The 13,479-nt window shown below is 40.6% G+C and overlaps 1 protein-coding gene across 1 annotated transcript; it reads right to left on the bottom strand.

Moving 5' to 3' along the window:
• Positions 1-1,967: 1,967 nt before the first annotated feature.
• Positions 1,968-10,573, bottom strand: LOC139198989 (neuroblast differentiation-associated protein AHNAK). The gene is made up of 7 exons (XM_070827986.1): positions 10,524-10,573; positions 7,995-8,049; positions 7,750-7,870; positions 6,834-7,003; positions 5,685-6,591; positions 2,193-4,985; positions 1,968-2,002 (listed from the first exon to the last, which is right to left on the bottom strand). The coding sequence occupies exons 2-7, from the start codon at positions 7,995-7,997 to the stop codon at positions 1,968-1,970; spliced, it is 4,029 nt and encodes a 1,342-aa protein (XP_070684087.1). The 5' UTR covers positions 7,998-8,049; positions 10,524-10,573.
• Positions 10,574-13,479: the final 2,906 nt, after the last annotated feature.

Below are 13,479 nucleotides of genomic sequence, written 5' to 3'. Positions count from 1 at the left end.
CTAAAATCCATACATTTTCCTCCTTAACATTCAACGTCACAAATAAACTGGAGAGAAAATTAACATGAAAATAATAAAATAAAGTATTTTAAAGTCCAAACATATTTACAAAACGTGAAAAGTTTAGATGTATGTATAAAACAAGTGCAACATGTTTATTTGTAATGTAGGCTGCATCATTACAAGTGACATAAATAAAATGCAATAAAAAAAACAGCAATACAAGTCACAATAAATAAACTCAATATAAAAAGCACACTAAAAGAAATATTGGGAGTAGTTTGAATCCTATATGAGGTTTGAGAAAAAGAAAGTTGACCCTTTGAGGTCATTTTCAGCTGGAACTTCAAGGTTTACGTTTTCTGTTTTGAAGTCAAGCCCCCCGAGTGTGTTGTATTTACGGTTTGGCGTTTTTTGTCGACTTTGTGCCTGATCAGGAAAGACAGTGACGTAGTATCCGTCTGTACTGTCAGGCACTTTTACTCCTGAATCTTGGGAAACGTGTGGCAAACGTGCCTTAGCTACCGGCTGCGTTGTTTTCCGAGGTTTCGCATATATATCAGCGTCACCAGGAGGAATTTGTCTGGTATGTTTGGGGTCAGGGTTAGCACCAGAGGGGGGGGTCACCTGGCCGTGGTTGAGGGACGCCCGGATGTCCAGTTTTGAACCTCTGGCTCTAAGCACATGATCCCTTCCTGTGAAATCATCAATGTTGAGATCCGAACGGTCGAAATCAATATGGTTGTCTAAACCAGCATCCACCGCCGGGTAGCTGGACCTTACTTTGGCCCTTGGGGACTTTCTGTCAGCGCGACGAAGCCTGACGTCTTCATCTACGTCCAGGACGGGCATTTTCATGCTGACCCCTGTGATGCCTGACCTGCGATTCTTCTTAGAAGGTTTTCTGATGTTTAGCGAGGGGTCGTCAATGTTAACATCTGGAGATTTACGATGCAGCTGTGGATTCGGCATTGCAACCTTTGGCATGCCGACGTCCGTGTTTGGAGCACTAACCATTGGACCCGTGATATTCCCCTTCACCTCTGGCGATTTTATGTTCAGTTTGGCATTCGGAGGAGAAATGTTTGATGGTCTCAGAGATGCACCAAAGTCAATATCAGACGCTTCCCCGTTAAGATCTGGGCCTCCAAACTGAGGGAGCTTAAAAGAAGGGAGTTTGAATTTTCTCGCAGCCAAATCAAGATCAGTATGAGGACCCTTGAAGCTTCCTGAAGGGACATTCGTGTCAATGTCCGGACCTTTTATTCCTCCTTTGACTCCTTTAGGCAAATCCAAATCTGGCATATTCCTGCCAGAGCCTTTCAGTTTAGGTCCTGAAAGATTCATGTCTGGTGTTTTTGCCTTGGGCACAGAGAGACTGAGGTCTGGTGCATTTAAACTTGGCATGTCTAATTTTCCTTTTGGACCATCTACATTTGGGATATTCAGATCAGGCTTGGAGACGTCAATCCCACCTTTAAGGGTCGGAGCTTTTAGATTCAAATCTGAAGATTTCAGGCCTGAATTTATGTCCAATTTTGGTCCTTTCGGTAAATTGGCATTAAGATTTGGTGAGTCGAAGTCAAAGTTTGGGCCATCTAAGTTTGGACTAGAGAACCCCACATCAGGCATTTTCAAATGGGGCATTTTTCCTGATGGGCTGCCAAAATCAACATCTGGCATCTCAAAGGCAGGTTTGGACCCCTTGAGGCTGACGTTGGGCGCATTGAAGTCAACGTCTCGGCCATCCAAATTACCATCAAGCTCAGGCCCTTTTAGGTTTGGTAAACTAAATTTAGGCATCTTGAATTTTGGCATTTTCAGCGTTGCTTTGGGTGACCCAATGTTGGCATCTGGAGTGTTCGTATCTAACTTGGGAGATTTTAAATCCATATTAGGCAAGTCCAAATCAGGGGCATCAATACCACCCTTTATTTTTGGTGCTTTCAGCTTAAAATCTGGGAATTTCAGATCTGAATTCGGTCCCTCTGGCAATGAACCCCTGAGGTTAGGACCAGAGACATCTAGGTCAGATTTTAAGTCAGCTTTAGGACCTCTGAGGTTGATATCAGGAGCATTTAGGTCTACATCTGGGCCATTTAAGTTTCCGTCAATTTCTGGTCCTTTCAAGCTTGGAAAGTTAAATTTAGGCATTTTCAATTTTGGCATTTTCAGCTTTGTTTTGGGTGAACCAATGTTGACATCTGGACTGTTTACATCAAATTTAGGAGCTTCAAGACCCACATTAGGCATGTCCAATTCAGGAGCATCAATTCCACCTTTAATCTTTGGTGTTTTTATGTCTGGTGCATTTAAACCACCCCTGACACTGGGACCAGAGATATCCAGGTCAGGTGATTTTAAGTCCAAGTTGGGGCCATCTAACTTTGGACCAGAAAGGCCAAAATCAGGCAGGTTGAAGTTTGGCTTTTTGAATTTTCCCGATGGACCAGCAATATCAACATCCAAGTCAGCTTTAGGACCTCTGAGGTCGATGTCAGGAGCATTTACGTCTACATCTGGGCCATTTAAGTTTCCATCGATGTCTGGTCCTTTTAGGCTTGGGAAGTTAAATTTAGGCATTTTCAATTTTGGCATTTTCAGCTTTGTTTTGGGCGAACCAATGTTGACATCTGGAGTGTTTACATCTAAATTAGGAGCTCCAAGGCCCACATTAGGCATGTCCAATTCAGGAGCATCAATTCCACCTTTAATCTTTGGTGTTTTCAGACTCAGATCTGGTGATTTCAGACCTGCGTTTGGTCCTTTCGGTAATGTACCTGAAAGATTGAATTTGGGCATTTTCAATTTGTGCGAGGGAGCATTAACATCCCAGTTGGGAGCATCAAACTCTGGCTTTTTCAGTTTACCTGACGGCATGTCTAAGTTGAGCTTTGGGCTATTAAGGTCCAGTTCAGGACCTCTGAGATCAACCGTAGGCATATTTAAGTCTGGTGCATTTAAACCACCCCTGACACTGGGACCAGAGATATCTAAGTCAGGTGATTTTAAGTCCAAGTTGGGGCCATCTAACTTTGGACCAGAGAGGCCAAAATCAGGCAGGTTGAAGTTTGGTTTTTTGAATTTTCCCGATGGACCAGCAATATCAACATCCAAGTCAGCTTTAGGACCTCTGAGGTCGATGTCAGGAGCATTTACGTCTACATCTGGGCCATTTAAGTTTCCATCAATGTCTGGTCCTTTTAGGCTTGGGAAGTTAAATTTAGGCATTTTCAATTTTGGCATTTTCAGCTTTGTTTTGGGCGAACCAATGTTGACATCTGGAGTGTTTACATCTAAATTTGGAGCTCCAAGGCCCACATTAGGCATGTCCAATTCAGGAGCATCAATTCCACCTTTAATCTTTGGCGTTTTCAGACTCAGATCTGGTGATTTCAGACCTGCGTTTGGTCCTTTTGGTAATGTACCTGAAAGATTGAATTTGGGCATTTTCAATTTGTGCGAGGGAGCATTAACATCCCAGTTGGGAGCATCAAACTCTGGCTTTCTCAGTTTACCTGACGGCATGTCTAAGTTGAACTTTGGGCTATTAAGGTCCAGTTCAGGACCTCTGAGATCAACCTTAGGCATATTTAAGTCTGGTGCATTTAAACCACCCCTGACACTGGGACCAGAGATATCTAAGTCGGGTGATTTTAAGTCCAAGTTGGGGCCATCTAACTTTGGACCAGAGAGGCCAAAATCAGGCAGGTTGAAGTTTGGTTTTTTGAATTTTCCCGATGGACCAGCAATATCAACATCCAAGTCAGCTTTAGGACCTCTGAGGTTGATGTCAGGAGCATTTACGTCTACATCTGGGCCATTTAAGTTTCCATCAATGTCTGGTCCTTTTAGGCTTGGGAAGTTAAATTTAGGCATTTTCAATTTTGGCATTTTAAATTTTGCTTTTGGTGAGCCAATGTTGACATCTGGAGCATTCACATCTAAGTTGGGAGCTTTGAGGTCCGTGTCTGGTAAGTTCAAATCAGGAGTATCAATTCCACCCTTTATCCTTGGAGATTTCAGACTACCTGATGGCATGTCTAAGTTGAGTTTTGGGGTACTGAGGTCCAGTTTGGGGCCTTTGAGATCAGCCTTGGGCATATTTATGTCTGGTGCATTTATTCCACCACTGAGGTTAGGGCCATCTAACTTCGGACCAGAAAGGCCAAAATCAGGCAGGTTCAAGTTTGGTTTTTTGAATTTTCCAGATGGACCAGCAATATCAACATCTGGCATTTCTAAATCAGCCTTGGGACCTTTGAGATTGACATTGGGCGCATTAATATCCATGTCTGGACCATCCAAATTGCCATCAATCTCAGGTCCCTTTAGGCTTGGAAGACTAAATTTAGGCATCTTTAATTTGGGCATCTTTAATTTTGCTTTGGGTGAGCCGATGTTGACATTTGGAGCGTTTGCATCTAACTTTGGAGTTTTAAAGTTCATGTCTGGTAAGTCCAAGTCAGGAGTATCAATTCCACCCTTTATCTTTGGAGATTTCAGACTAAGATCTGGTGATTGTAGGTCTGTGTTTATATCCAGATTTGGTCCCTTTGGCAATGTCCCTGAAAGGTTAAACTTAGGCATTTGAAATTTGCTTGAAGGAGCATCAATATGCATGTCAGGAGCATTCAAGTCAATTTGTGGTTTCTTCATTGCTGGCATTTTGAATTTACCTGAGGGCATATCTAAGTTGGCATCTGGCCCAGAAAGATCTAGTTTGGGCTTGTTAATGTCAATCTCAGGCAAATTCAAATCCGGGGAACCAGTAGCCCCTTTAAATTTGGGGGCTGAGAGATCAAAGTCTGGAGTCTTTAGCTCACCATCTAGTCCTTTCAGCTTTGGTCCTGACAGTCCAAAATCTGGCATTGTAAAGCTTGGCATCTTTATTTTTCCTGATGGCCTTTCAATATCAGCATCAGGCATTTTCAGCTTTGACTTCGAGCCTTTGACATCTATGTCAAAGTCTGGCTTGGACACATCTACATCAAGACCACCTGATGGCAGATCTGGTCTATTTATAGATGCATCTATCTTTGGAGATTTGAGATCCATGTTTGGTACATTCATATCAGGAGCATCTATGCCTTTTATCTTTGGGGATTTCAGATTTAGTTCAGGTGTTTTCATCCCTGCATTAATATCCACATCTTTTTTCCTCGGTAACGTGCCAAAGATCTTAAATTTTGGCAGTTTAAATTTGCCAGAGGGAGCATCTGCATCAACATCTAATTTACCAGAGGGCATATTAATGTCCACATCAGGAGTATTAAAGTCTAGCTTTGGGTCTTTGAGATCAACTTTAGGCCCAGATAGTCCAGAGCCTGGCATTTTGAGTTTTCCAGATGGGCTTGCAATATTTAAGTCAACATTTGGGTCTGCAATTCCAGCTTTTAGATCAGGTCCTGCTAAATCTCCACCAAAACTTGGAGCTTCAATGTCTGGTAAATCAAATTTTGGCATTGTAAACTTAGGAGTCTTGTATTTTCCAGATGGACCTTTAATGTCAACTGATGGGGTGTCAGTGGCTAAATTGGGTCCTTTAAGTTCAGCTTTGGGTAGATTTACATCAGGTGCATGAACCCCAGCTTTTATCTTTGGTGTTTTGACTCTGGCGGCAGGTGTTTTGACATCAGCGTCACTTTTCCCTGAAACCCCAAATTTTGGCAGAGTGAGTTTACCAGATGGATCATCCACATCCACGCCTAGATTTCGATCAAGTTTGGATACATCAACACCCGGCATGTCGAGGTCTAAGTCAGGGGATTTCCCAGACAGCCTGAGTTTGGGCAATTCGACATAACTGGAAGGATCATCCACATTTAGATCGGGGTTTTTCCGTTTCTTGGAAGCCTTGAGACTGAGTTTACCTGAAGGAACATCTGGGGTTCCTACATCTGGTGTCTTGACCTCACATTCTGGACCATTAAAAGATGGTTCAGCGAGGCCCAGGTCTGGCACTTTGAATCTTGGCATTTTGAATTCTTTGTTTGCTCCTTCAATGCTCACTTTGGGAACACCAGTGTCAGAGGATGGATCAGGGATATTTCCCCCATTAAGGTCTACATCCATGTCAGGAGTATTCACATCTGAGCCTTTCGCGTCAACACCCATTTCTGGAGTTTTAAGAGTTCCTTCCAGTCCATTTTGAGGTCTTTCAAGATTCGGCACAGATAAGTCAACAGATGGACTATCAGTGTTTGGCATTTGTATGTCAGCCGTATTGTTAGTATTTGGATCATCTGGTAATGTTGCAGACAGATGGACGTCTGGAGTTTTAGGCTGTGGACTACCGTTGATTTTCAGTCTTGGTGACTCAGCTCCACTTGGCCCGAGACCCAACGGTGGAAGGTTCAGATTGCTGCCAGATGTCAATTCTCCATCGTCACCAGATTGTGAACCATCACTGGTGTCCAAAGTCTTGTTTTTCAGAAGACCAAAGTCAACTCCGAGACGAGGTAACTCCGTGTCCTGTTTTGGGTTGGACTTGGATGAGCCCGGGACAGCTGGCTCAGCACCAAGTGTGTCACTTCTCATGAACTTCTTGATTTTGGCATTGTAGAGTTTGTTGTAGGAATCCTTCAGCATCTAGAAATATAAACAACTTGGTGATTGGAAAGCAACTATAATATGAAGGTTTCGATTGGTAACTATTGTTTAGCAGTTGGGATTAAGATCAAGATAAAGAATGAATGCCCTTTAAATTACAGAACTGTCAAATAAGAGTTCTTGGTTTTGTTTAACCTGCAGACATCAGACATATTTCCACTAATGTCTGTTGTGGATAGAAATGATTAACTAATTATTAATAATAACTGTATTCCACCTACCATCTCAGGACTCTTGACACACTGGTCAAGGTTTTCGAGGCTCTTGCTTCGGTTTTTCCTGGTGAGGACTTGGATTTTGTCATCAAACGGCTCCATCAGCTTCAGTACTTGTAGCACCTCCTCTTTCGATAGTTGATCGAAATTGATTGCCGCCCCCACAATTTCATCCCCTGAAAAAAAAAAAATCCATTTCAATTCAATTGTCAAAACCTGAACTAACATCCCTTTTAGTTAAATGTGGATGTAGGTATATCTGTATGCATGTATGAATGTATGTATGATGCATTCCTACTGTTTGTGTCGTCAAGTGTATAAAAAACGAAAAAAAAAAACTTTACGACATGAAAATATGCTGGATATTATATTTATATAACTAAATCAATTAGTTGCAATAAAAGTATTTTAAGTTCAAGTTTTATGTAAAAGATCACAACATGAAATTCTGATTAATCAGCAAAGTAAACCTCTCAGAAAGCTTTTTAAACTTCCTTTTACGCTGAGTGACCAGAAAAACAAGCAAACAGCACAGTAAAATAAAGTAATATTAAGTTTATTTATTTATTTATCTCTATCTTTATGTACATATATATATATATATTTCTCTTTGTGTTTCTACTCTCATTGTTTCACTTTGTATGTTTATTTTATACTTTATTTTCATTTTTATTATTGTTTCAGTCTGGAACAGGCACTCAGAACATTTCACTGCGCATTATACTGGGTATAACTGTGTATGTGACAAATAAAGGTCTTATCTTATCATTTTAACTAAGGCAGTGTGTATTGCAGTGTATTGAGCCAAATGTAGTGCAGTAGTTTCCTTGAGTTTGTAAGGTGGTTCTTGTGGGGAACAACTGTTTAAGCTCCAAAAGATAAAAAAGCCCTGCAGGAAAAAGTAGGAAGCCAAGAGTCACACCTTCCCTCAGGCCCTGATTGTCTGAGACACTGTTGTTGATGCTTGAAACGACCAGCCCTCCGTCGTCTGATCGCTCCAGGGTCAAAGCCTCAGAAAGGCTCCTTCCCCTGCGATGTGTCGGCTGCAGACAAAGACGTGTTTAAAATAGAAGCATTCATCAACAGGAGGAGCAACACATGGCAGACATTTTCTACTACAGTACAACATTTTAACAGAAATAAAACAAGATGTTTGGTGTTTCGTACCATGATCCTCGTGTTTCTGTCACAGTGGCATTGAAAAATCCTCTTGGTCTAAAACCTACAGAAGAAAATAAAATGTTCAGTAAACAGCTTTAGTTTTGGGAACATAATGTATAGAAGTTCTTTACACGTGTCGCACATTAAAGCTTGTAGAATTAAAACAGCAGGAACATTTGTTGGTCTTCAACAAAGCAGACAGAACGAAGAGAATTCAACTCTGATCATACGACAGTTTCAGCTCTCGAATCAGCTTAAATCACAGAGGTAAAGGACGACTACGTAAGAAATTTGTGTACAAAAGACGCGGCAGTAGTTGACGATCCATACAGAGTGTTTTAGGGACTGGTTTACATATGAACTATGAATCGTAGTAGAAACTACAAAACCTATAAGATTGCAGAGTTTCCCACAGGCTGAGGATTTATTTGTGTATTCTTGCTCTAACCTCCAACTAAGAAGCTCGTTTTTCCAGCCCATACAGTCGCACATGAACGCACCACTCTGGCCAACACCAGTCTGTTGACACGGTGCGTTCCAGTACCCGCCCTGCTAACCTTTTTAGACTGCCAGAAACTGATTTATTATGTCCCAATAGATATATCATGCAAGATAACATCACAAGAGCACAGACAGAAGACGGCACTTTGACAGTAAACAAACATTTTGTTGTCACTCCAACGTAACAAATGTAACACCGACCATATTTAAATTTTGCACCACAGACTGTGACGGGCCGGAAGAGCAGCGAGGTCAAAGTTCAAGCTGCAATTTTAAGGCAAAGTAATATGTAATATGTAGAAGAAAAAAGAGAGCAGCAGACCTTTAAAAGGAGGCAACAAGAAATGTAAAACATAGAATATGTTGCTGCTGATGTTGATTTTACATCTTTTCTCAGTTAATTTAGACCAAATTAAACACTAAGTGCTGTGAAATACTTACATGAGCACATGCCCTGAGTGATAAGTTTTACGTTATAAAGATTTAATAAAACTTTAATTGCATGCAGTGACACCCACAGGTGCATCTCTCAGGTATTTGAGTTCTGGCCTCGAGGCTCTTGGGCCGTAATTGAGCAAAACCACGAACAGGTTTATCAAGAGTGCTGCGAACAAGTGCTCTCTTGTTGGGTGTTTCCTTTTAGACGGCACACACAGTGAGAAGTGACCACACCCACCACTTTCTAGTACAGGAACACTGGCAGACCTCCAGCGAATCCAGACTCCTGGATTCACTGTACTGGACTGAAGGAGTGAAACTGAGCTTTATTCTGCATCACTACCCAAATGCAGTCTTTACAACTTCACACATCAGAGCAAAAGTATTTAAATTAAGATAAAACACTTCACACAGCATCACTGTGCCAACAAATATCTAATGTGATCAGGCAGTGAGGACCACAATAACACTGCAATAACTATCACTGGATTATCTTAATACACACATGAGACATTTACTAAAGAATTAAAAAGTGCTAGACAGGATTTTAAGGATCTTTTTCACCACTTTTAAATCAGATTGTTGTGAAATATAGAGACAAATTTTCAGAAATACATGTTGTCAGTTATTCAAGATGTCAAACTGGAACCAGTTCAGATTAACTTTATTCGGACACGACAACTGCGAACCACAAAATGTCCACAGGGAGATACATATTATAAGAAAAGACAACAAAGACAATATTCAGTCAATCAAAACCCTCAGTGTGATGCAGTAAAACGGTCCTATATCCTTTAAAAAAGTGCAGTTTTGATGTTTAAAATACTCAGTGTGAGGTTTTTGGCATTTAGCCCAGATTACACACAGGTGTATACAACATCTGAGCGAATGCAGCAGCTGATTTACTACTTGAAAAGTTACACATTACTCATTTCACAGGCAAGCCAAAGTGCATGCGCACACGCCTACGGTTATAAAAGCGAAAATGTTCAGTCAGTAGAAACTGGACGCACGACAGAGCTGGTGCTCGATGACAAAACGCTCCTCATGAGCAACAGCATCAGCTGTAATCTGTAAATTGGCATGAAGAGAGGATCTGGAGACTGTAATGATGTAATAATAACTGTAATGATATAAATACTGGGAAAAACGGACTGTTTGTGACCTCATGAGATGAATACTGATCTGTTACTGTATGAACTGACATGTATTTCAACCATGTATAGATGATTGTTGATGTTTGTTGGTTCTGTTTCTCTAAGAAAGAATAAAACCAAAGAGGATTCGCACATCAAGGTGTGGGACGACGTGAGTGTCCATCAACGGCACGACTCTCTAAGTGAAAAGTGATTAAAGTAAGAGTGTTATAAGACCTTTCATAGACACACACTGCCTGCTGGGTGAACTTGATGCACTAAGAGTTGATTAAAAACAACCGTAGCAAAAGAAACAAATGCTTTTAACAGTTTCACAGGAGCTGAGACTTGACAGAAAGTGATGGCACCTGAAACTTGAAACACAGGTCACACAGAAGAAGCAGGCAGCACCCAGGAGGAAGGAAGAGACAAGAAAACTAAACCAACAAATGAGACTGACCTCAGGGTCCACGAGGGCCGGCGTTTAGCCTCCGAGCTGTTCCAGTCGAGTCCAGGAGTTTGAATTATTGGTCCATGCTGTTTGCTCTGCAGGCTGCGACTGAGCAGAGGAGCGCCGGGGCAGGCGGGCGAACACCTGACGTGAAGCAGACAAACAGGTTCCACCTTAAACGACCCGCCTCCGTTAGCTGTCAACAGACGCAAACGCACTCACACTCACATTCACACTTCACACGCCCTCGTGCAAACACACCCTGACTACCACATGCCTGCAGCCCATATACATATACACAGAACACAAACACACACACACACACACACACACACACACACACACAGACAAACATCTTCAATCTCTGACCTGCTTGCTTTTCCTCTTACATCATCACATCTGTTCCTGCACAGCTTCCTTCAACTGCTTCCTGTAAAACACACAAAAAAAGGCTAAATATTACTACTTATGCACAAAAGCCTTGCATGTATGCGTTTATAGCAGATGTGCTGAGCTCCTGTTCTCTCTGTCGGCCACTCTGCTCATCAGATTTAGGCCTTTTATCTGTTCAGAGCTCTTATTTTACATCCAGAGGCGTTTTGCGGTTTGCACCAGGTCTCCTGAATGTGTAGTTTGTTTCATACAGCTGCTGAAAACTCATTTCTAGACGTTAGTCAGCCTGTAAACTCACTGTTTTCCTTCAGTTTTGTGTGTGTTGGGCTCTGCTGTCTACGTATCATGCATTCACGTGTGCATTTGTTAGTGTGTGTGTGTGTGTTTGCCTTTATCTTACACGTGAACAGAGGTGGCAAAAGCACACACATTCTTTACTCAAGTAGAAGTAAAGAGTCGACTTATTTACTCAAGTAAAAGTGAAAGAAAAAAAAAACTACAGGCTCTGAAATGTACTCAGGATAAAAAGCATATTTACTTCATAGATCTTGCTGCTCTGAATCTGCTCCGTCGGCCATGTTGGCTGGTTCACCTTCATACATGTTCGTGTGTTATGCAGCAATGGAAACACAAATATCTACATCTTTTCTATGTGTTATTGTGCCTTCTGTTTATGCTGAAGTCAGTTTTGATGTTAGGAAGGTGAGCAATGATGCAAAAAAAAATTAAACTGAAAATTTAATTTATGGAAATGTACTGAAAAGTTCTGGCACTGGATAGAAATCGTCCTCAAAGACTCCACAACACAACATTTTCACAAACAATAACAACAATAATCACAAATCAGCTTTCTAATTTCAGAATCTTTCTCTTTTTATCTAATCTATGTTTAAAAGAGTTTTAAAAGCGAAGGAGCAGCGAAACACATCCTCCGGAAGCTCAACTTTTACAGCACAAAGAGTAAAAATGTTTTTCCTCTTTCCAGAAAAACACAGTTGAGCTTCAAGGAGTTCCTTCTTATCTCATCAATATCATTCCAATAATGGGTGACAGGCTTGACTGTATGCACCTATATCTACTCATTTTATACCTTATTGTCATTGTAAAGCACTTTGCAACCTGTTTTTGAAAGCTACTATATCAATAAAAAGCTATTTATGCTGATAGTGAACGAGCTGATAAACCTCAATCATGTCTGCTGTCGACTACAGTTGGTCATTTTAATTTTCTTCATATGATTTCAGACCTGGAATTAGTTTAGTAGCTCTTGAACTTAAACTTCTCAAGTTTTTTTTTTTATATATTCTGATTCATAAGGTCACCCGGCCAAACGTACAAATTCAAGACGAGATCTCACCAAGGATTTACACACACACATTTAGGAAAGGGTTACGTACATTTTGCCTTTTTAATTTTTTCTGAAATAGTGATAATAATTTCCCTTAAATGCACTAAAACTAACGTCGGAGTCTCTTTTTAGAAAGTGAGGAGTAGAAAGTACAGATATGTGCGTATAAGCGTAGGGAGTAAAAGTTAAAGTTGTCAGAAAAATAAAAACTCAAGTAAAGTACAGATACCTGCAACATCTTTAGTACAGTAACAGAGTATTTGTACTCTGTTACTTCCCACCCATCCTGTAAAATCATTGTATTTCTATTATTATTAATACACACACACACATTAATACCAGCGCTGTGGTCGAAACCTCAACTTTCAGGGACCCAGACAGAGCAAAACAAAAAAAAAACACTTCCCCTGGCAACAGGGTTAGTTTAACATGAGAAAAATGCTGACCTGTGCCAAGGGAGCGGCAGGCGTTCACTGAGTGAGTCACTCTGATTACAGTCACCTGTGTGGAGAGAAAAGGGAGCGCTCAGTGGCTTTTCACACCGTCTTTACATAATCGTACCTGGAGAGGTTCGGCCGGGGCTGCAGACGAGCTCAGACGTTACATGAGAACAACTTTGTTCTCAGCCAAACCTGGTGAAATAAAACCGGTCCAACAACAACGTTTATTACGAAAGACACAGATTTATTATTTATCATAGTTTCATCACTGATTCTAAAGTGCCTTGTTGACAAAACCAAGAAAAGAAAAATCTGCAGAAAATAAAGAAATCCTTCCCAATAATAATTATTATTGACAATTAAGTTTACATTAGAACTGCAGCAATCAGTCCATTAAATGCAGTATTATTAGACTGACATGGAAGCTGTTCTGATAATTGAAATATTTGATGGTTTCAGGTTCCCAAGTGAGGAAATGTGCTGCTTAAATTAAATGGTCTGAATGTTTTGACCTTTTCACGCTCTCACAGGCATTTTTTTCACTCTTTCTATAAAGTTTTATGGACAAAACGATGAAAATAATCATTTTTATTAGAAAGAAGAACTAAATATTTTGCTTATAAAATGTGAACCATTTAAACCAGTTGAAAGAACAAAACAGACTATTACAAAAAAAACCCCACTATAATTAAGAAAACAAGAGCGAGAAAAAATCATGTAGGATAAGTCATTGGTTAGAAATGCTGTCTAGTTTTAATTATGATTATTATTTAATTTTTAATTA

The sequence above is a fragment of the Pempheris klunzingeri genome, chromosome 3 (assembly GCF_042242105.1).
Source record: "Pempheris klunzingeri isolate RE-2024b chromosome 3, fPemKlu1.hap1, whole genome shotgun sequence".
NCBI classification, from domain to species: Eukaryota; Metazoa; Chordata; class Actinopteri; order Acropomatiformes; family Pempheridae; genus Pempheris; species Pempheris klunzingeri.
This window is presented reverse-complemented; position numbering and strand designations above follow the sequence as displayed.

What these genes read in the sequence shown, in the direction of transcription:
- LOC139198989 (XM_070827986.1), bottom strand. An exon ending in CAATCAGGGCCTGAGGGAAG is followed by an intron (nt 7,004 to 7,749) that starts GTGTGACTCTTG and finishes TTTTTTTTTCAG; the next exon opens with GGGATGAAATTGTGGGGGCG. An exon ending in GGATGTGGATGATCCATCTG is followed by an intron (nt 4,986 to 5,684) that starts GTAAACTCACTC and finishes GTCTTGATGTAG; the next exon opens with ATGTGTCCAAGCCAGACTTT.